The 24,728-nt window shown below is 41.6% G+C and overlaps 1 protein-coding gene across 1 annotated transcript in view; it reads right to left on the bottom strand.

Annotated features, from left to right (window-relative positions):
- LOC146645047 (vitamin D3 receptor A) overlaps positions 1 to 24,728 on the bottom strand; it is an 88,121-nt gene that overhangs the window by 18,267 nt on the left and 45,126 nt on the right. The window contains exons 3-4 of the mRNA XM_085393138.1: positions 7,752 to 7,899; positions 6,383 to 6,513 (exon numbers count right to left, since the gene is read on the bottom strand). Coding sequence (XP_085249264.1) covers positions 6,383 to 6,513; positions 7,752 to 7,897 — 277 coding nt within the window. The 5' untranslated portion in view covers positions 7,898 to 7,899. The remainder of the gene's footprint in view (positions 1 to 6,382; positions 6,514 to 7,751; positions 7,900 to 24,728) is intronic.

The raw sequence follows: 24,728 nt of genomic DNA, 5'->3' as shown, positions 1-24,728 counted from the left end.
AAGCTGCAATCTGACAGCTACAGAAAAACTGTTTTGTTTACGTTTTATGCACAATTAATTTAGTCTAATCACATTATGCTGTTTTTTTTTAAATTGTTTAGTATTTATAGCATGTGCAATTTTTAAAAGACAGGGAACTTTTGTAATTCAGCTGTAGCCTTTCTAATTTTAAATACATCTTTGGATCAAAGGTACAAGGATAGCAAATATTTATGTACTTTAGAGCTTAAGAGACCAATTATATGTCATGGCTGACTGAAAATTAAATAGAACTCAGAAAACACACACTTCATCTTGAATACTGGTTGTTTCCCTGGAAGTTGTAAACAACTAATTTTAAAGTGAACTTTCTGTAATTGCACCCTGGACTGCAACCACAGAAGCAGCGTTACATAATCAAATGATTGGGTGATGCAGAGACCAACGACAACAACAAATACTACTACTTGAGGCTTAAAAAGGCAATTCAATAAGCTTGACTGCTTAGCTAACTAGGTTTTACTAGGCTTTCATCTCTTTTAACTGACTGTAATTAATTAGGCTTTGGCTACACTCCGGTGTCCATCCAGTCACAAGCCAGGACTGTCTTGAACCACTCCTTGTGGTGAAGACATCCAAATAACTCAATCGTGAATGGGCACAATTTGGTCAAGTTTGGCACCAGCCGTCAAAGAAGCTATTCTAAAGCCCAGAACATGATTGAACCGGTTTCCAGCCAAGTTTGAGCACTGGATGGAATCATTAAGGCTTTCCACAAAAAACAACCAACCATCAAAGGAACATCTTGACCACCCCACAGCACTTGGCAGGCAGCAGCAGTTTACCAAAAGAAAGTTTGCTGTTTGTAAAGTCAGTGATTGGATGTGGTGAAGTGCCCAGAGTGGCAGAGGAGAGCAAAGAGAGAAAGGCTGAAAGAAAGAAAGGCAAACTGTGATGGGGGCAATTAATTAAAATCCAACAAGTTTTGGTCAACACCGGTCCTGTTCCCTGGCAATAAGCGAGCAGCAGAGTGCCCCTGTGGTGGAGGCCCAGAGGTTCCCAGCAGGCTTATTCATAAACCAGCCAACCAACCACTTAAACACAATTGAGACTTCTAATACTCCAATTTGGTGAGATATATGTAGAGCTGGGCGATATGAGATTTTTTCATATCACGATATGTTTTTTTCATTTCAGGCGATAACGATATCTATCACGATATAAGCCAAATAACTATATTTGTAAGATTTAAATGTGCCGTTGCTCACAAGTAAAATGTGAAATAATCAGCAGCTTGTTTTTATTTAAATATTTATTTCCCATAATAAGTTCAACAGGGTAGATGTACTTAAGGAACATGAGACTTTTTCAGATAAATAAAGGCAAATATTGCAAACTACACAAAAGGCAGCCGCTAAAGCGTTTAAGTTTCAAAATAGAACAAACGAAACAGACTAAATTGTCAATTCCACTTAGAAACAAAATATTAATTCTAAAAATAAATCTTAGTTTGTTTTACAGAAGATCAGACAAAACTGACTAACTTTTGTCAATATCAAATAAACTGAGAACTAAAAGGAAATTCTCAATCTCTCCTTGTTGTATAGCTGAGCTTTTCAAACACTTTTAACAGTTACTTTAGTCTGACAAAAGCCGAATGACGAATTAGCGCTTCCAGTCAGAGACTGAGGCTACGTCCACACGTACACGGGTATTTTTGAAAACGGAGATTTTCCGTTTTCGTTTTAAAAAATAATCCCGTCCACACATAAAGGCAGAAATGAAGGAAAACGCTGCTATGAACATGCCAAAGCAGCAGGTGGCGCTAGATTCCTAACCGTGCAGAAATGTTGGCCAATCAGAAGTCTAGAAGCCTCGGTGGGAAAAAGTAAACAAAGCTGGGGCATAGAAGCAGAACCGAGTCGTATGTGTGGACGGACAGTAACTGTGTGTATATGTAAGCATTTAAACACTGCAGAGAGTAGAATTAACAGTAACAGTATTGTAGAAATTCATTTCACCGAAACAATAACGTGGCGCACAGTGTGACGCATGCACCAGTTTATTGTATTTCCAGACTTGCTTTCGGCACAATTTACAGTGCACGCTACTCTGTTTTTTGTCAGACTTGAAATAGCCGAAATACCTTCACACTACGGAACTTCTATGGCTCTTCTGTTCGACAATCTCTCCGGCATTGGAAACATCATCTGTTTTCTCTTCGGTCACGCTCGGTTGATTTTTCTAGTCGGCACACTCATTTCCTCCATTATGTGCTGGCTCCATTACCCGCTGGCTGCTTCCCAAACAAACACACGTGCGGCTTGGCACTTGTGCTGTATGCAACAAGTCACGCGACGTGACGCTGCGGCTGTGATTGGTTCGGCTCTGCGCTACTTAATTTGGATTGGCTGACCTTTTTTTTTTTTTTTTTTTTTTTAAGAGGACAAGAGCGGCGAGGTCTATCGCGATAGCTTAATTTCTCTATCGAGTAAAAGTTATATCGCGATACATATCGTTATCGTTCTATCGCCCAGCTCTAGATATATGTCAAGGTGGTTCTGGTGACCAATACTGTTGCAGCACTTACTGCACTTACTATTTAGAGAGGAAATAGCCCATTAGATTCATGACGATGAAGCTGGGAGATCAAGCTTTTAGTTTTGGATCCACACCATTTCCCTCTGTTTAACATGTTTGGTCCACAAAGTGAGCATCTGGCAATTCTGGTTACATCGAACAAGAGTAAAGGTTGTCAAAAGGACAGAATACAAAAACATTAGAGAAAGGGTGAAGAATTTAAATTAGGGAACTGATGGGCTTGGCAACAGCAGGCGAGAATCCAGCCACCTAAACGGTAAAATGTTTCAGAAATTCTCCTTAACTTCTAATCCTGTTACAAATAAGCACCCACCCAAGGATAAGCACACAAAAATACACAAACACTGCAAGTATTATGACACACACACACAGGCGTGGGGGAGGGGTGTCCTGGCATCCACCTAACCTCTGTCAAATAAGGACAGCATAGGGGTGTTTACTATGAACTCAGCTGGCACAAATACCAGAGGGCAAACACACACACGGAGTTCTAATCTGAATGGCGGTGAAGCTTAGACAAAGCCGTCAGAATAAAGAGGATAGAATACAGAGACAGAAACACATACACACCAACACTGATGCTAACTGAACTGTGTGAATGAAAAGACTCGTTCAAATTCATTTATTACATGTTATCCTCAAAAACAAAAGAAAAAAAAACCCAAAAAAATCCTGAAACCTAATCCTTATGTTATTTTATTTCCATGGAAATAAAAGCTGACAAAGACATATTATTTTTTTATGAAAATACTTTTGAGTCAGAAGTTTTAACGCAACCGCAGCGAGGCCGCCTGATGAAATAAATCACAAACAGCTGGGATTGGCGCATAAGAACCGCATGGAGATATATGCACAGAACGAGTTATCAGAGTTATCTTCTTTGTCATACAAGCAAAATTACCCTAAAAACAATGCTTTGAAAACTACTACGAGCACTTGTTTGTTCTCCTTTATCAACTCGACATATCACTTTAAATAAATAAAAAATAAATAAATGTTTGAGTAGATAGAATGCTGTATCTGGCTCTGTGTTGGGATCAGTTTGAATTTTCAGTAATCTGCGGGTATGTTATCACAACAAAGACACATCAGTAAAGATAACTGTACTCTTTTATAACTGGAGGTACACACAGCAGTCCATATACACTTTGATCTTATCTTCTACAGGGTGGGCCATTTATATGGATAAACCGTAATAACATGGGAATGGTTGGTGATATTAAAGTCCTGTTTGTGGCACATTAGTATATGTGAGGGGGCAAACTCCTCAAGATGGGTGGTGACCATGGTGGCCATTTAGAAGTCGGCCATCTTGGATACAACTTTTGTTTTTTCAATAGGAAGAGGGCCATGTGACACATCAAACTTATTGGTAATTTCACAAGAAAAACAATGGTGTGCTTGGTTTCAACATAACTTTATTCTCTGATGTAGAAACTTGTAAATAACTCAAGAAAGAAGCCAACTGTATGTATGTTGCTGAAGCTCCAAGGTGCATACACTACGTAATTTTTATTCAATTCAATTTTATTTGTATAGCGCCAAATCACGACAACAGTTGCCTCAAGGTGCTTTATATTTCAAGGTAGACCCTATAATAATACATACAGAGAAAACCCAACAATCATATGACCCCCTATGAGCAAGCACTTTAGCGACAGCAGGAAGGAAAAACTCCCTTTTAACAGGAAGAAACCTCCTGCAAAACCAGGCTCAGGGAGGGGTGGTCAGCTGCAGTGACCAGTTGGGGTGAGAGAAGGAAGACAGGATTTTATATTGTACAATACTGCATGCATTTTTGCATGCACTCTTGTACATGTTATCTATTGATAATATATTAATATTTTTAACAGTTACTCTATTCACAGAATGCTAATAATCTGACTCGATTCAGTCGTGTGAACTGGGCTTTAGTGTCAAGCTTGCTAGCATACAGTCCTGCTACATTTCTTTTCAGTGTCAATGACACAATTGCAGTTGGTATTAATACGTCTCTTCTATAACAGATTTATCATTACCAAAGATCTGAGGCTTTAACATAGCATACAACGGATATTTATTTGGAAAAATTGCTTCGCAGGCACAATAGAGACAAGCAGAGCAGCTGTAATTCCCAGTAGTGAATACAGTGGGCTGCGTTTTCCCCACAAACCTGTGTATAAGCTCTGACAAAGAGACCATTTTATCCACATAAGAGTCCCTGTCGCTCTCTAACTTCTCGCTCTCTCTTCGCTCTTCTTTCATCAGACACAAACAGACACTGCAGTGTAGTATGTCTATTTATGGTGAACACGGTGGCAATCACCAGTCTGAATTGTGCCCTCTTACACACACACACACACACACACACACACACACACACACACACACACACACACACACACACACACACACACACACACACACACACACACAGTCTTTTTGTGAATGAAATGGAAGCTCAACAATTCTGTCTCTTTGAAGAAAGCGAGCCATTGTTGAAAAGTACTTTAACCCCTCCTGGCTTCCTTCCTTCTTTCCTTCCTTCCCCCCTTCCTTCCTTCCTTCCTTCCTTCCTTCCTTCCCACTTGCTCTCTTATTTACCTCTTGTCATCTACAACTTGTTACAATTATGCTCATGCAGTGATGCTGGCGGTACTTTCTATTACTATATAGTTAGTTTTAATGTGACTGAAATGCACACTGGCTTGTAACATTAAAGTCCCTATTTTTCATTTAAATAAGTTGGATGCAGGACCGTTGATGTAAGCACTGTATAATATGATCGTTTGTAAACATGCAAAATAACTATGGTAGCCACTGCGCATCAAATGCTATTTTGTGTTAACAAAAGGTGAGGTGATGGCTCATTTTCCCTTGACAGCACCTTCTTCTTGTGTTACACCCAGGCCTGCTGCTGCATGCATAACCAACACAGTTAAATGCAGAACACTATCAAACTGAAAATATAAGACAATATTACTTCAGTAACTGATTACAATGCTTTAATCCTACCAACTAAACTTCACTAACTACAGAAGCCCTAATCTGGAAGGCTATAAGGAGAATTAACAACATTATTAAGTTCAGCAACAATCTGACCCACGACTGAGTTTGCCATATGGTGCAAACCTTATGATATCTACTTCCTATAAATCAATTTACACCAAAACCATTTATGCTATTGGCTGATTTTCCATCCCAGCTACAGAAATAAAATAATTATTACAGATCAATTGTCTTTTGTGCAGCGGTGGCCTTGGTTTCTAATTTAAGCAGTGACACAGAAGCAGCATCAGACCAGCTGCTCAGTATCTCAGATACGAACATGAATATTACATCAAAGGTAAGTCAAGCAGGAGCAAAGCTGTTAATGCTCGCTTTAATATCAGCCTCAGTATCACTCTGCAAAGGCATATATCAAAGTCCAGCACAAACATCAAATAATAGCATGATTTTTAATCATAATCGTGATCTTGAAGCTATCGTAATTTTTCCATCTATAGTCATATAATTTATAATAATGTAATTTATAAAAAGAATATTATTTCAGTGTATCTTACTGAAATAAAAAAGTGCTTTGTCTATATGCCCATTTGTTTATATGCTTTGTCCTCATTAACAAAGCATATATTCAACCCCACAGTTGAATATATAAACCAGCAGGTTTCACTCTGATACCCAGCCCAGTAACTTACAACTAATCATTAAAAAAAAAGGATCACTTACATACAAGATACTTTAGTCATGTTTTACATGTCAAGCAATGGCATCAACAACATAAGTGCTGTTAGACTATTAGAGGTCATAAATATCAACTTACACTCTTTCATCATGCCGATGTCAATGCAGCGTTTAAGACGACAGGCCTGGCAGTGACGCCGGTTGTCCTTAGTGATGGTGCAGCTCCCGTTAAATGGACAGGTGAAGGAAGCTTTACGTTTCATGCTGCGCCTATGAAGAGCCACAAAGAATCAGTTACTCATTTGGGATCATTTATTATTTATAACATAAGCGATATACTACTAAAAACAGGCATTTCTGGTGATAACCCAGCAACAGATGAACTGTACATACTACTGAAATGTAGACATCCAAAATTTTAAAGTTAAAAAGAGAAGGCCTAAACCAAAAGATTAAATCCATTTTATACTGTACAGATATACTCTGTGGTGCCAAAAACATGATTTGCTGGGACATGAATAAAAAAAAAAATCCTTTTAGTTTCACAACATTTCTGAAACTGGGACATTTGGTCTCTTAAGTCGTGTGGGTTACATACTTCTGTGATGAGATTAAGATCTGAGTTTGAAGACAAAGATAAGAAACACAATACAGATGAATTGAGTTGTTTCCGAGCAGTTTTTGTGGTTTGGTGTGGCACCTTGTGGGGAAGCCACAGCTTGTGTAACAATGGGTGTTGGTTAGCAACAGTGTTTAAGTGGGTGGTGCGCAACAAAGTAACATCCACATAAATACCAACAGGCAACGTTTTCCATTGTAACAAGACGGTCATTTACTTCAGCTGTCAGTGATTTTCACACTGTGGCTGAATAGTATACATACATTAAAATATCACTGTTTGAGTAATGGGTAAGAAAAAGGAGAAGAGAGATGAGGAAGAAAATGAAAAATAACAGGACTGTGGTGAACACTGAATAATTTATAATCTTCTGAAAGCACTGTAATCGCTGTCATGCAGCCAGGCAGAAACAGACAAACTGTACCTCAGTGTCAACAATAATGCACTCTTCATTAACATGCAGGCAGTAATATCTACAGTTATGATGTAAACTCAGATTGGCAATGTTCAATAAACAGAATGATCATTTTCTTTTCCCATAAGCTATTGAATATACAACTTCATTTATTTTAAACTAGCAAAACCCAGAAGTATACAACAGAAGGTCCCTTTGCTGTTTGAAAGTAAAAACATAACAGCTTTTATTTCTTATCTCAAACTTCTTATTTCTAAGTTTCACTATTTTAACTTGATTAATGGTCCTTTTGGCAGAAATGTGCAAACAACATTATTAAGGGGGCAAACAAACCCCCAAACCAGAGACTGAAATACCCAGCAGGATGTATTCACATTGCCTGGACCCAGAAACACCCTACACTCAGCAGAAACATACACCAAAACGCGCAAAACAGGCAACATGCAAAAACATCAACTGAAGTATGAAACTCACCTGAAGAACCCTTTGCAGCCCTCACAGGTCATGGCATTGAAGTGGAAGCCGGTGGCCTTGTCCCCGCAGACGCCACAGATCCTGGGGGCATTGCGATCGAACTCCTCCGGCCCGACCACTGACGTCGTCACCGTCATGGGCTCCATCACTAAGGAGAAAAGGGAAAAGACAGTAGAGGTTACCACTGTGGCTCCATGCTGTCTTGGTCACAAAAATTCAAAAAGACATTAAAGTCAGCATAAATACTCTAAGCACAGATCCATAAAAAAGCCAACCTCAAATAAGCTTAAAAATCTCTTTGCCTGTGTCTTCTGTGGGAGTCTTTGACTGTGTGCTCGACAGAGAGGTGAAGTGTGTATTTTTCTCTCTTATACAAACAGGTGTTGGGTTATTAGCATATTTAGCAAAAGGCATTGACAGTCACACTCTGCATTGTGCAGCTATTGGCTGAATGAGTCTGCAGGGACAGCCACAGCCACAGCCACACACACACACACACACACACACACACACACACACACACACACACACACACACACACACACACACACACACACACACACACACACACACACGCCTCAAGAATTTTCAAATTACTGTGTTAATGGCAAAAAGAATTAATGACAGAACAGCGTACATTTGAAGAGGCTGTGAAAAGACTGATGCATTTAATACTGCCAAGATGAAACATTCTCTGCCATCGGAATTTTTCCAGCACATCCACCATCTGGCTTTCCTCTGAGAGATATGCAGGAGTAGTGTAACAAAAAGTTACTGGCAACTGTGACCAAAATAATACCAGCAACAGTCTTTTTTTTCTCCAAATGCAACTTTGTCTAAAGTCTGACTAAGACCAAGACTTTCTGGATGACAGTGCCTCTATTTATAGATTTTGTGGGGTGGATGATTTTAAAATGATAGACACCAAATCTCCCCCCTTATGAACCAGCATGTAAACTAGCACAATTGCCCACAATCATCACGAAAACACCATTTAAAGCAAAAATGTTTGGAGGAATGGTGCTCCACCCATCACCGTATGGGTTTCCAGAGATTTGAAGAATCAATGACAAGAATCACTAAAGCTGTTTTTGTGGCCCACTAACTTAATAAATCGCTTGATGTTTTTCATTTAATTTAATTCCCCATTCATCTGTGCATTGATTAAAGTATTGTATTTTCATCAACTCAACTCATTTGGCTTAATGGTTAATATTTCTTTTTCTCTTTGTGTTAAAAAGATGTCAATTTTATTTATTCACTGTTTTCGCAGTGCACATATGACAAACACCCCGCTACTTATGCAAGTCTTAAAAAGCATTAAAACAGAACATAAACTTTTTACCGCCTTTCATGTTCATTCTATGACATGTTTATTGCGCCTTTAGACTCAAATTGAATTTCTCTTTAAACTTTTTATGATTCTGTCTTCACTGTCTTTGTCCCCTTGTGTTGCCTATGTAATAATCGTATAGATAGTGGTGTTGACTTCCAAGAGTAAAATTTGAAACATGTTGAAATTAATTTGATTTTTAAGAATAAAGTTCTTGAAAAAAGTGAAACAAAACTGTAGAAAATACAAGGAAAAAAACAAAGATGGAGATTTCAATGTGACATATAAATGAGTAGTGTGTTGGAGCCTGCTGATAAACAGCACTACAGAGGGGGAGGTCAAGTTAGGGGAAGACAACAAAATGAGGACAAAGAGAGGAGGGGGCTGCATGCACTGAAGTAAGGAGCAGCAGGAGTCACATGGCTGCAGAATATAGCCGGGGAGGAGCTGACGTTCATAGAAGTAGAAGCTGTAACACCAGTTCCCAGGAAAACATAAACCCACAGACACGTGAGCTGGGAGCTTCTGGCTGTGAAGGCATCACTCCACTTACCCAGAATACACTGTAGTGGGAGTGCAGGTCACACACCAGCAAACATACAAACATACTTAATACTGAAGGAATATTACTTTAACACACGTTCACCATCTAAACCTGGCTCGTATGTATCGGTGTTTACATATCAGTGATTTCCTCTAACAGTGCGTGTGCATGTGTGTTGGGGTGGTTGGATAGGACAGATCTGCACACACACATACACACAAACACACACACAGACACAAGACCTCCACCATTAGTCATCCTGTCACAAAAACAGCTTTGTTTACTGATGTAGCAGCAGGTGAATAATGAAATAATTAGAGAAGGTAAAGCGGGGAGACAGTGTGTCAAACCTCTCAACAGATCTAAAAAACAAAAAACACCATAACAACCCGCACTTTCATTAATAGCGCTGATTAACAACAATGCGATTCAGCCGCAGGTATGTAATTAACAACTCAAACGGTACTTCTCCTTTAAACACTTTCCCCCTTTTGTGTTTTCTCTCGTTTGTCATTTGTAACACTGCTTAATAACTGTCATTTTATTTATTCACAGCGAGCATGATTAGCTGATAGAGATGACAGCCCTTTTTTCTTTCTTTCTTTTTTTTTTTACCTGGCAGGTTATTCAGTCTCTCCTCTTGTCTAATCCTGTTACTGAAACCACCTTAATCTCATCATCATTATCTTTCCTTTAAAACAGCAGTTAGATCTGCAAATCACTTTTTCCACAAATCTGGAATCATACTTGAAATGTGTGATAACTAAGATCAGCATAATTGATGGAATAGTGCTACCGCAGTCTGCCAGAAGTCTTTGTGCTTTGTTTGGATTCATTTTAGCAATTTTCAGGGTTTTGCACGCTTACTAGGTATAAGCTGGTTTAAACATTTGATAAACATTTACACCCCTAAAACAAACTGAACTGGATTAAGGGAGCTAACACAGGCAATATTTCTGGACAAAACAGTTCAGCTGTGAATAATGGATTCTAACTATGAATACAATTTTGCCATGTTGCCTTAACCCCCCCCCCCCCCCCCCCCCCCCCCACACACACACACACACACACACACACACAAAGACATTTTACAATAGCACTGAATATAATATAGCATTTTTGTAAAGAAATATATGAATGTGAATATCTGACTCAGTCACCTCATATTATTTTTATACCTCAGTTACTTTATATTTCTTACTATTTATATTCAAACTACCAAGACATAGAATGAATAATGTCTTCCATGTATAAGTGAATCTATGCTGTTTTTGAAACGAAAGCCCACCCCGCTCACCACACTATTAGAGCCGTGTGACTCCCATCTCACTGTAAATACTCAGTAACAGAATTCAATGGTAAATCAAATGTGTACCAAACAATCATTTTACTAAATGTTATCCAGAAGAGTCATTAAAATTTCATGTCCCGGGTGTGTACATACATAGACTGAGGCATGAAAATAAACCAAAAAAGGTCTGATCTTATTTATGCATCACAGCATCTTGAATTTAATGACTTAAATAAAACAGAAAGACGCGAACAGGACACCAGTTCTAGAATCTCACTGTTCTTTTAAGGACTTCTCAAGTATATAAATATATAGGAATATAAGCCAATTTACATTGTTTGTGGCTTCTTTTCCCCCCCTTCTTTTTTGTAATTAACACTCCAGCATCAGCTGTAAAAACACATCCACAATGCCTCTGAGGGCCATACAGATGACATCTAATGTCAACAGATGAAATATGTAGTGAGGGGGGATAAACAGGCTAGATTACAGTAGCTGTTTATGCTGATGCTGATGCAATTATCCTCTGTGAAGCAGTGGGCAGTGCAGCTGAGAGCCATCTAGTCTTGTTAAAAATTCAGCAATCCCCTCATCGTATGTAAAAACTAGTTTCACAAAGCAGGCTTTAAAATCCCATAGCAGTGCATCGTACAGAACAAACACTCACCAAGAGGACATTTAAAATTCTTTACCGAATCACTACTTTGTGCTTGCTCATAACATAAAATACACTGAAGCTTTTTCAAAAGCGGCAGTGCCACACAGCTTTTAAAAACAACATCTATTAAAGACGCAGGCAGTAAAGGTCAGCGCTGCAGTACACCTGTGGTGATTACATGAGGGTGTTTGCTTCCAGTTGTAAAACCACATTTTAGTCATTTTTGATTACTTTATTAATTATGCACCTCAATGCACTTACGCTGATTTATAACTATTTCTAAAAATGGTTTTTACAGCCTATGATGTTAACACATATGAGAAGAAAAGAATTATTTTACCTGTGAAATGGATGAAAGAAAAAAACAACTAAAAGAGCTATGAGTGATGATAAAACTGAAGACCAATAAATACAACCTCTTGCGTAGGAAAACACTCTACTGGAATAAAGCCCACCCACAACAGTTCACCACAGGGTGGGTACGGTTTTTCTTTTACTCCAGCTTCCCTTCTATCATAAATCACATTTTCTACTTAGACAGATCTTTATATCCTACATGCTGCTAAAACAGCAAGACCACATGGTTGTGGTGGAAGAAACAGAAATGTGCCACATTCCCTGAAAAAATGGGCAGATGTGATTAAAATTTTTGGTCTTAATAGAGAAATAGGGTTGCTGGGATGGCCAGTGTATCTCCCACGCTTCCTTCCAGCATTGTTAGACCATAAATTCAGGGAGTGGTCCAGGCATGGAATCACTGCAATCTCTAAGATAGTTAAGCATGGGGAGCTGATAAATTTTGAGGACGTGTCAGATTTACGAGATCGGCAGGGAAGATTTTTATCGTTACCTACAGGTTCGGAGCTTCTTCCGGAAGGAAATTAGAATGTTTGACACAGATGCTAGTGGGGTGATCCAAATATTTATGGATGCTTATGGTGAGAACATTATAAGAAGTACTATAGGCAAAATGTACAGAAGTTTTATAGCTATGAAAAAGACCTCAACAAGACATGTCAGTCGTCGATGGGAAAAAGAAGCCGGTATAACTATCTCAGAGGAAGATTGGTTGCGGATGTGGAAGAATGTGTTATCTACCACAAATTCTTTAACATGGCGAGATTTTGGATGGAAGAATTTAATTAGATTATTCATCACACCAAAGCAGAAATCCAAAATAAGTGGTTCAGGCGCTTCATGCTGGAGGGTGTACGGGGAGGTCGCTGCAGGTTGCATCCATGTCTTCTGGTCATGCCCTAAACTGAAGACCTGGAAGTAGCACTGGACTTCTCCTTTAGTACCATGTACCTTGGGAATATCCCTGAGGATATAAATAAAAGAGACTCATACTTACTGAAAATAATTATGGTTGCATGCAAAAAGGCAATTATTAAACGTTGGTTACAGACAAGCCGCCCCACACGGAAGCTGGTCATAGACATTATTAACACAATTCATCGTATGGAACCGATTACCCTCTCACTGCGGCTACAGAAGGAGAAAGGAGAGAGACTTTGGGAACGATGGGCTCGTTATACGTCACGAGACTAGAAACTGATACCTCTGTGATGCAGAGGGACAGCTGCGAATTTGTTTGAATGGAACATGCAACTGTGTAATATGTAATATATGTAAGTAAAATAAGGCGTTGTGTATTTTGGAATATGTGAACATATGTGAATGTGTTGGTTTCCTTTGCCCTCTTTATTTCTGTATGTAAAATAAGATGAAAATCAATAAAGAGAAAGTATAAAAAAAAAGATTTTGCCCAGACATGCCATCTAAGCTCCAAAGGGGAGTTCTTCTAGTAACAGTGACTGAAATACATGCACAGATTAACAAAGACTTAGGTGGAACAGTAAGGCAGACTGGCTTTCTTAAAAAATCTTAAAGTCAATAAAAATGTTTGACTTGTTTGATCAGAATCATAACACATCACATGCTGCTGTAGTGTTTTACAGATACTGAAACTTAAAGCTGGCACTAACTGAGCACAGCAGATAAACTTAATTCCTACCACCTACACTGCTGCTGCTGACCTTTGATCTGGTGTAAACATCAAGAAAAAAGAACAATAAAGGGATCAATAAAGTATTACAGTATTACACTCTTTGAGTGACTAGTTGAAAAATAACTTTTACCACACAAACACTAACTTCTGAACTTCAGAATACTTGAAGCTCCTGAGAAGATGCATAAAATTAGAGATGTGCAATCCAACACCAGTGTAACTCCTACCAGACTGAATGTGGACACAGCATGTTAATGAACCATAGTAACAATAAAGTCTAAACCAGTGTTAATTTCAATTGAAAGCAAGCAACTTTCAATGGTTAAAAACATGACAAACCTGTACACTTTATATTTTACTTAACTGAGCCTTAGATTTGCTCTACTATAATCTTATAATATTCAGTCGACTAAAACTAGAGTAAAATATTGTCAAAATATTCTGTCAAAATTAACCAGAATCTATTTGACAATATTTTACTCCGAAACACAACTATGCACTGCACACTGTAATCCCATTTTAAAATTATGAAGCAGTACATCAACATCAACTGTCCTGTATTTGTTGCATGTACGCTGAGGTTCCTCTCCCTCTCGGCTGTCTAAGGTGGGGCATTCTTAATAACAACATTGGGCTAAATAGTTCAACAAAATACTTTCCATCAGCATTTTCTTCTGGTTAACAAAATCTTGCAAGGCTTAAGAGGGGCCTAACATTTTCCCTCCGAATAGTTTCACTTCAAAGCTGAGCAGAAAAAAGTTTTTTGTTGTTCTTTATATGATATAGTGTGAACTCCTCTATACGCGGCACTACAGGGAACATGGCCTACTTTTACTACCAGCTGCCTCACAGTGGGCCTCACTAGAAGCTAACTGCCATAAACTCTAGTCCACTACATCACAACAGAGCAGCAGCTGAGCCGGAGCTTTAACTCGTACACATACTCAAAAATCCCACAACTCGAAAAATAAATGACTACTTCTAATGTTTCCTCACTCTGGTGATATACAGAGACTTCTGGCTGTGTCACCTCAGGGCTTGACTGGTTTTGTTTACTGAGCTGGAAAGTGAGAAACTACAAGTTAAATTTTGTTTGACAAGGTGGGTTTTCTCTTTAAAAATTTCAGTCCAAAGACAACGATGAGGCCGCCTACAGGGAGGAGGTGGATCGTCTGGCTGAGTGGTGCGACAGAAACAACCTGCTGCTTAACACCGAGAAGACCAAGGAGCTCATCGTGGACTACAGGAGGAATGCTGACCCACATCCACCCATCCACATTAAGGGGACGGCTGTGGAGTGTGTGAGCAGCTTCAAGTTCCTGGGAGTCCACATCTCCGAGGATCTCACCTGGACGACCGACTGCTCCAAGCTGGTCAAGAAGGCTCACCAGCGCCTCTTCTTCTTGAGGACTCTGAGGAAGAACCACCTGTCCTCAGACATCCTGGTGAACTTCTATCGCTGCACCATCGAGAGCATCCTGACCAACTGTATAACAGTCTGGTACGGGAACTGCTCTGCCTCGGACCGGAAGGCGTTGCAGAGGGTCGTGAAAACTGCCCAGCGCATCGCCGGAGCACCACTTCCTGCCATAAAAGACATCTACAGGAAGCGGTGTCTGAAAAGGGCTGGGAAAATCATCAAAGACCCCAGTCACCCATCACATGGACTCTTCACCCTCCTGCCCTCTGGGAGGCGCCACAGGAGCCTCCGGACTAAGACCACCAGGTACCGGAACAGCTTCTTCCCCACAGCTGTCAGACTCCTGAACTCTGCCTCCTGACATCTGACCCACGTTAAACTCATGGACTGAACATACACACACCCACAATGGACAACTGTACCCTCAAACACAATAATAACATGGACTGAACCACCACTCACAACCACTAGCACTTTATATAGCCTCTGTAGAAACTATCTACACCCTCACTTATCTTAACTGCACTACTGTATAGCTCTGTGTAAATAATCATTCTGTACATTCGATAATCTTTAATCCTACAACTGTTTACAACTTGCATAGTTCCCATTTCTGTATAGCTGTATATCCCAGATTCTGTAAAGTTATTTATTTCATTTCATATTCTGTATAGTTTTTCATATTTATATCCTGTTCATATCCTGTACATAGCTTGTACTCACTACAGCCTGTACATACTTATAGTTATAGAATATTCACAACATACTTCATACCGTGTACATTATAACATACCATAATAGACCCATTTCTGTAATATACTCACATATCTATATTATTGCTAATATATATTGTAATATATCTATATCACTAAAGCACTTCTGGATGGATGCAAACTGCATTTCGTTGCCCTGTACCTGTGCATGTGCAATGACAATAAAGTTGAATTCTATTCTATTCTATTCTATTTGATTCCCATTTGGCTCCATGAATCCTGGACATCAAAACATACAGAGGGAGGTGGGTGATTTTATGATCTTATATCAAAGACAATCTTGACATATGATCTATGTTTTAGACACATTATGAAATAAATTGCAGTGCTGTCAAAACATTCTCCTGCAAAAGGAACAAGAAGAAAGACTGTTTGTGACAGAAACAGGCTGACCTTCAATGCAAACACTAGGTAAATAGTGGATTGAAAGACAACTATAGGTAGAGGTATGATGGTGCTATCTGGTAAGCAGAATCGGACTTTCAGTGAGCTCAGAAATCAAGCTCAGTGGAGGATGAAGTGCCAAAGGACTCATCACACAGGCTTAGAGAACGATTGGCAACTGCCTGGGAACCACCGGTCTCTATGGAAAAATGAGTGTCTATTGCCGACTGGTCTCTGGGTCTATGTGACTGGGGCCTAAAGGGCCAATATTATGGGGGAAATAAACAAACTCAAAGCAGCAGGTACGTTTAATAAATGTAGACACTTTAGAATGTAGAAACTAGACAATAAATTCTTGAGTTATAACCAAACATTGTTTGTTAACAGAAAACTGAAAGTTTCTGAAAAATTGAGAAAACTAATTCTGTTCAAGGCTACTCTAGATGGCTTCAAACTGACAAGAATAAATGGTCTGATCACGCTAAAACACAATACCTCTGACTTTGGAAGAATGGAGGCTGCAAGGATTTAAAATAAACATGTGAACTGAATTCAATTTTTTTGTTCAACAAGCAAAATATTTCACTGACAACTAAAACAACAAGAAAATAATTTAACACGTAGAAATAACATGCACAGACACATAACAATAACATGAGTAAATTATCATCCAAGGCATGGATGTCAGCATTAATAAACTACAATAGGCTTGATTAAAGTATGGTAAAAAATCGGCGTCACAAGATGTCAAACATTATGATTTTACGCAAACAGATGCCTGAACGTTGAATGCAATGAAAGCAAAGGAAGTTCTCGTCCTTCAGTGTGTCCAGGTCAGTTTAAAGATACTAACTAGGGCTGCATGATTATGGCCAAAATGACTATCATGCTTATTATGCTTAGGCTGCTGCCCCCGCAACCCGGCCTCGGATAAAGCGGATGAAGATGGATGGATGGATGACTTATTATGATCAGTATTGAAACCACAATTATTGGTCATGTTTATTCATTGATTTTAGTGAAAAAAGTTTATTGTTGCACCCAACTGTGACACTGCTGTCACAATTATTGGACTACAGTTTACTAAGGTACAAATCTTTGCATCAAAATAAAATTTCTCTCCCTTATTAAACTAAATTTTGCACATATCTTAGGAGAAAACTATAAATATATTTTTTTAAATTGCGCCAAAATCTTAAACAAAACTAAATCAACAGTGTACTCGCTTTCACTTTTTAAATGTATTACATTCCAGCTAATTAAAACATCTTTGCAGACACATCATTAATTGTACCTGCTTGCAATTGAAACTCGTAGCAAAGTACTCCCCAGTTGTGAGATCCCTCTCCACTTCCCCTGCATGCTCTTGCGCACAGTACAGGTACTGCTACTTTGAAAAAAATAATTGCTTTTGTCCAGCATGCTGACCATTTTCCAGAAGCCTGGAGACAAAATATTTGTCCAAATGTAATATGGCTGTGTTGGTGGTTTCTCTCCGTCTTTGTGAGCTGGACTGCTATGCAGAGTCTTCTTTCTTAGAGACGACTTTAGTTGATTTTTGAATGCGTTAGTAACCATTGCATTGCTTTTCTTGGCCTTCAGGCATAAATTATCCAGCAGTTTGTGGTGTGTTTTCAGTCAGTTGAATAAGTTGTGTTGCTTTACAGTTGAGACACAACTCTTCAAAACTCTTTGGAGGATTTTTTGGTTAGCACCATTTGCACTAATTCCAAGAATTTCCAACAATAAATGATGGTTCTTTTCCAGAGACAAGCTCTTCACTTTCTACTGTTGTAGACATTTGGATTTTTTGCATATCTGTCTTTTAATGGAGAGTTACTCATCAAGACTATGTCCAAGAAACTTTGTGCAGGAACAGCTGTAATTGGCACATACAACCCTGTGGTCAGGTACTCAGACACAATGTAATTGTGGAAAGTTAAAATTGAGATCAGGACTAAAATTATATTAATTGTGCAGCCCTAGTACTAATGGAGGCCATCAGAAAATTTAATTGACGCAACAACAAAGTCGTGATCTTCCTGCTGTAAGAGCAAAGTCAGACTTAAAAGTCCTCTACTAATGCAGGCTTATTAACATTATTTGAACTGCTAAGAAAGTAGTAATGTTTCAGCTTTGTCAAGGTCTTTAACCATTATGTGCTTTAAGTAAATATAGTTTTCAAGCCAGCAACAAATCATCTATAAATGATACTCCTCAATAAAACACAAAATGCAGATGCACTATAAATTCCTGTTATTCATTAGCCCTACTCAAATTATTACATACAACTCAGTGAACACATTGCAAAACCAGAGCATGTTCTTACCTCCTTTATATGTGCCTACTTGCCAGCATGGTACATGCTGAGCGTGTGCACAAGTTAGTAGGTCAGTTTGTTTTATTTTTTTTTTATTACAGGTACCACAAAGATGGAGGCTGAAAGAAGATGTGCTGGGAAAATACAGGTGAGCACTTAGCTTACTCGGGTGGAGGCCCACGAACAATAGAGTACACATGTCTTTGTGGCAAACACACTCACATTCTAACATTGGAACAACCCAGAACAACCCAGCCGTACAAATGAATAGATTAGTCACATAGAAAATATGCTGGTATACACTAAGCATAGGCAGGATGTGGAAACATGAAAAATGACCAACCAATCAAAATATAATTCCTCAGAAAGTGGCTTTGAACATCGTGTGTTTGTTGGTGCCACACTGTTTTGGTCTGAGTAATTTAGAAACTGCTGATCTGCTGCAATTTTCCAACCATCACTAGTGTTTACAGAGAATGAACTAGAAAAAAGTGAAGATCCAGCAGCAGTTCTACATGTAAAAAAATGCCTTATTGATGTCAGAGGTCAGTGGAGAATGGGGAGACTGATCCGAGCTGATAGAAAAGCAACAGTTACTTAAATAATCACTCAGTACAACCAAGCTATGCACTAGAACATCTCACGTTGAAGCAACTGGGCTACAGGAGTCACTGCTGTCATAACAGGTTACAATTCACACACGTTCATCAAAACTGGAAAAAAGAAATTGAAAAATGTTGCCCGGTCTAATGAGTCCCAGTTTCTGCTGCTGGTCATGATGAGTCATAAACAACAATGACAGCATGGATCCATTCTGCCTTGTATTAACATTTCATATTGTTGTTGCTGGTGCAGAGGGTATTTCCCTTATTCTGAATGCATTTAAGGCACAAGACTTAAGACAAAAACATTTTATTCTTTCACTATCGCATTGAGGGACCAGACAAAGAGCGATTCATAAGACCCTTATGAAAAGGACACCGAGGGAACAGTTTACCCTGCCCGGGATAGGGTTACCGGGGCCCCGCCCTGGAGCCAGGCCCGGGGAGGGTGCCCGAGGGCGAGCGTCTGGTGGCCGGGCCTTAGTCCATGGGGTCCGGCCGGGCACAGCCCGAAGAGGAGACATGGGCCCATCCTCCCGCAGGCCCACCACCCACAGGAGGCGCCATAGGGGTCGGGTGCATTGTGTGCCGGGTGGCGGCCAGGAGCGGAGGCCCTGGCGGACTGACCCCCGGCTGCCAAGACTGGCAATAGGGACATGGAATGTCACCTCTCTGGTGGGGAAGGAGCCTGAGTTAGTGCGTGAGGTTGAGAGGTACCGGCTAGATATAGTCGGGCTCACCTCTACACATGGCTTGGGCTCTGGAACCAGTCTCCTGGAGAGGGGCTGGACTCTGTCTCAGTCTGGAGTTGCCCCTGGTGAGAGGCGGCGGGCTGGGGTGGGTATCCTAATATCCCCTCGGCTTGCTGCCGGTACGTTGGGGTTTTTCCCGGTGGACGAGAGGGTTTGTTCCCTGCGCCTTAGGGTCGGGGAACGGGTCCTGACTGTCATCTGCGCTTATGCGCCGAGTGGCAGTTCAGAGTACCCAGCCTTCTTAGAGTCCCTGGGGGGGGGTGCTGGAGGGTGCTCCACCTGGAGACTCTGTTGTCCTGCTGGGAGACTTCAATGCTCACGTGGGTAACGACAGCGAGACCTGGAGGGGCGTGATTGGGAGGAACGGCCTCCCTGATCTGAACCCGAGCGGTGCTCTGTTATTGGACTTCTGTGCTAACCACAGTTTGGCCATAACGAACACCCTGTTCGAACATAAGAGTGTCCATAAGTGCACGTGGCACCAGGACGCTCTAGGCCGTAGGTCGATGATCGATTTTGTAATCGTATCAGCAGACCTGCGACCATATGTTCTGGACACTCGGGTAAAGAGAGGGGCTGAGCTGTCAACTGATCACCACCTGGTGGTGAGTTGGATCAGGTGGCGGGGGAGGACGCTGGACAGACCTGGTGCACCTAAACGCGTAGTGAGGGTGTGCTGGGAACGTCTAGCAGAGGCCCCAGTCCGCGAGATCTTCAACGCACACCTCCGGCAGAGCTTCGACAGCATTCCGAGGGAGACTGGGGACATTGAGTCCGAATGGACCATGTTCAGAGTCTCCATTGCCGAAGCTGCTGTATTGAGCTGCGGCCGCAAGGTGGTGGGTGCCTGCCGTGGTGGTAATCCCCAAACCAAATGGTGGACACCAGAGGTGAAGGGAGCCACCAGGCTGCCTCCGGAGTCCTATCGGGCTTGGTTAGCCTGTGGGACTCCGGAGGCAGCCGACAGGTATCGACAGGCCAAGCGGAATGCGGCTCGGGCAGTGGCTGAAGCAAAAACTCGGGTGTGGGAGGAGTTCGGAGAGGCCATGGAAAAAGACTTTCGGACTGCCTCGAAGAGATTCTGGCAAACCGTCAGACGTCTCAGGAGGGGAAAGCGGTGCTCTACCTGCACTGTGTATAGTGCTGGCGGAGCGCTGCTGACGTCGACTGAGAAAATTGTCAGGCGGTGGAAGGAATACTTCGAGGACCTCCTTAATCCCACTGACACGTCTTCCGAGGAGGAAGCAGAGTCTGGGGATGAGGGGAATGACCCGCCAATTTCCGGGGGCGAGGTCACTGAGGCAGTTAAACAACTCCTTGGTGGCAGAGCCCCTGGTGTTGATGAGGTCCGCCCCGAGTTCCTGAAGGCTCTGGACGTTGTAGGGCTGTCCTGGTTGACACGCCTCTGCAATGTTGCGTGGAGATCAGGGGCAGTACCTGTGGACTGGCAGACCGGGGTGGTGGTCCCCATCTTTAAGAAAGGGGACCGGAGGGTGTGTTCCAACTACAGGGGGATCACACTCCTCAGCCTCCCTGGGAAAGTCTATGCCAGGGTGCTGGAAAGGAGAGTTCGTCCGTTAGTCGAACCTCGGATACAGGAGGAACAATGCGGTTTTCGTCCTGGTCGCGGAACACTGGACCAGCTCTTTATCCTCTCCAGGATACTTGAGGGTGCATGGGAGTTTGCCCAACCAGTCTACATGTGTTTTGTGGACTTGGAGAAGGCATTCGACCGTGTCCCTCGGGGTGTCCTGTGGGAGGTGTTGCGGGAATATGGGGTGTCTGGCCCATTGCTACGGGCCATTCGATCCCTATACAACCGTTGCAAGAGCTTGGTTCGCATTGCCGGCGCAGCCAAGTGGCGGAGGGCTTTCGCTTTGGTGGCCTCAGAATCTCATCTCTGATTTTTGCAGATGATGTGGTTCTGTTGGCTTCATCGGGTGAAGGCCTCCAGCTCGCACTGGAACGGTTCGCAGCCGAGTGTGAAGCAGCGGGAATGAGGATCAGCACCTCCAAATCTGAGGCCATGGTTCTCAGCCGGAAAAGGGTGGAGTGCCCACTCCGGGTCGGGGATGAGTTCCTGCCACAAGTGGAGGAGTTCAAGTATCTCGGGGTCTTGTTCGCGAGTGATGGGAGAAGGGAGCCGGAGATCGACAGACGGATTGGGGCTGCAGCTGCAGTAATGCGGACGCTGCACCGGTCCGTCATGGTGAAGAGGGAGCTGAGTGTAAAAGCGAAGCTCTCAATTTACCGGTCGATCTACGTCCCTACCCTCACCTATGGCCACGAGCTGTGGGTAGTGACCGAAAGAACGAGATCGCGGATACAAGCGGCAGAAATGAGCTTCCTCCGAAGGGTGGCTGGCCTCTCCCTTAGAGATAGGGTGAGAAGTTCGGCCATCCGGGAGGGGCTCAGAGTAGAGCAGCTGCTGCTCCACATCGAAAGGAGCCAGCTGAGGTGGTTCGGGCATCTGACAAGGATGCCCCCTGGGCGCCTCCTGGGTGAGGTGTTCCAGGCATGTCCCACCGGGAGGAGGCCCCAGGGCAGACCCAGGACACGCTGGAGAGATTATATCTCTCGGCTGGCCTGGGAACGCCTTGGTATTCCCCCGGATAAGCTGGAGGAGGTGGCTGGGGAGAGGGAGGTCTGGGCCTCTTTGCTTAGGCTGCTGCCCCCGCGACCCGGCCCCGGACAAAGCGGATGAAGATGGATGGATGGATGGATGGACTATCGCATTTGAATAAAATGTGTTGAGACGCTGGTCAAGACCAGAGTAAACGATTCCTGTTTTATTCACCCAATTCAAAGTGATTACGTGTGCTGAAATTAAAATGTGGTATCTGGTTAAATTCAAATTCCATCTACTTAAGACGATATTCAAATCTGTTTTGACCCAGGTCTGGCCTCCTTCTGTGTTCCCTCTCCTTCCGCCAATCCACAACAGCAGCTTTGAACTTTAGACCTTGTTTTCTAGGCGGAGGACGAAAACGAACAGGCTGGGCTGTTGGGCTGTTGGCAGACTGTCAGGGAGACGAAGAGGGAGGAGTGAGAGAAAGAGAGGGTGAGACAGAGAGGAGCTTGTAAAGAAAGGAATGAAGTCATGAAAAAAATGAAAGCAGGGAATTAAGTAATGAAAGGAGAAAGTGAAAAAGGGAGAGACAGATGGAAACTGAAGGCGTAAAAGAGGAAAGAAAAAGTAGTATTTGAGAACACAGCGAAGGCCCACTGCTGAAAATATAACAGAAAATAATGAGGCAGTCGAGTGTGGATAAAGAGAAGGAAACAATGAAGATGATTTCTTTCCATTACTCACTGCATGAGCTTTCTTGCGGTAGCACCCTCAGGGCCAAATTTTGCAAATGTTTTCCACACAACTTATAGTTCTTCAGATATGTTAGTCAGGAAATTGTCCTCATAGTTTACAGCTGTCTTTTTTGGAGCCACAGGGTGTCACGTGGTGTGTCCAGCACTGGATGTGGAAGCTTGATTTTGCTGGCTTAGTGAGAAATGTAGCTGTGATGTACACACTGGCAAGGAGACCATTTATTTTGCACAAGTCATATCCACTTTTGTTTAGAGGGCATACGGGGTTACTTACACTTATGTCTGGGTAAAATTCAAAATGCCCAAAAGAGATCTGGGATAAAACAGAGGCTCTTTGCACAACTCCTTCAACTCTTTCAACTGAGAAGACACTTGCACACATGATGAGCTAAGGCTTTGTTATTAGTGATCAATATATTCTTATCATCTGCTGACCTGGAACATGTGAATAATGGCAAACAGCAGCTGATTGAGCTGTCATGCAGAGTCAAAGTCAGAGTACAGCTACAGTGTGGAAAACAGAGCCACAGATAACGACGCAAGCAACCAATCTGTTTTAACTGTAAGATAGTTCTGCTGTTTTCAATAATGTCAGCATACAAGGCAGCCCCTACTTCTGGATTATTTCCAAAATTGATTAAGTAGTGGATCTTGTCAAAATACTACATCAAAAGAAATAATATGCGATTCTATTCAAAATTTTAGGACTGACTAAAGCATCTCTTATACTTTTAAACACAGCTGATTGCTAGCTTACAAAGCTAAAACAACATATACATAAAACTGTACAAACTGCACTTTACAAAAGGGTCTTTGTCAAGCAGCTGAGTGGATATCAACATAGACATTAGGGCTGGGCCATATCATATCGTTCACGGTAATACCGGTATAATGTTGGGCAACGACTATCGCGATAGAATATGGGTAAAACGCGCATGCACAGTGCCTTTGTTTTCATACGCACATGGCGAAAAAGGCGACGGGGAATGAAAATGGCGAAAGCAGATCGTTGAATGAAACGGATGAACCAGAATTGGTTTGTAACAATGCTGCAACTTCAGTGATGTGGAACTGGTTTAGCTTTCGTCTGTCAGATACACAACAAAGCACTATTTTTGGTAGAGCGTGCTAGCGGGCCGTCGTTATTACCGTGTTTTTTGGAAAATACGGCACACTTAAAATCAATCCTTTGATTTTTTTGAAAATCAACAGTGCCCCTTATAATCCCGTGTGCCTTATGTTTGAATTCTGGTTGTGTTTACTGACCTCGAAATGATTTTATGTACACGGCGCTCGAAAATCTGTCAGATGTTTCAGTACGACTTTACTAAACTACGAACCCGGACTGCTTGATGGATTGTAAACTAATAAAGTTGTGGAGTTGGAAAGTATTTTGTCTAGTGTCAATTATATCGTCAGTTATATCATTATCGCAAATTTTCAAATCTATATCGTGATAAATATTTTTGGTCATATCGCCCTGCTCTACTAGACATTATGCTATTTAAATAACTTAATATTAATAATGCCCCTGCTTTCCCTTAAAGCTGGGCCAAGTAAAGCAA

The sequence above is a fragment of the Rhamphochromis longiceps genome, linkage group LG20 (assembly GCF_057381845.1).
Source record: "Rhamphochromis longiceps isolate RC_006_pf linkage group LG20, R_longiceps_female_GT1.1, whole genome shotgun sequence".
Taxonomy (NCBI): Eukaryota; Metazoa; Chordata; class Actinopteri; order Cichliformes; family Cichlidae; genus Rhamphochromis; species Rhamphochromis longiceps.
This window is presented reverse-complemented; position numbering and strand designations above follow the sequence as displayed.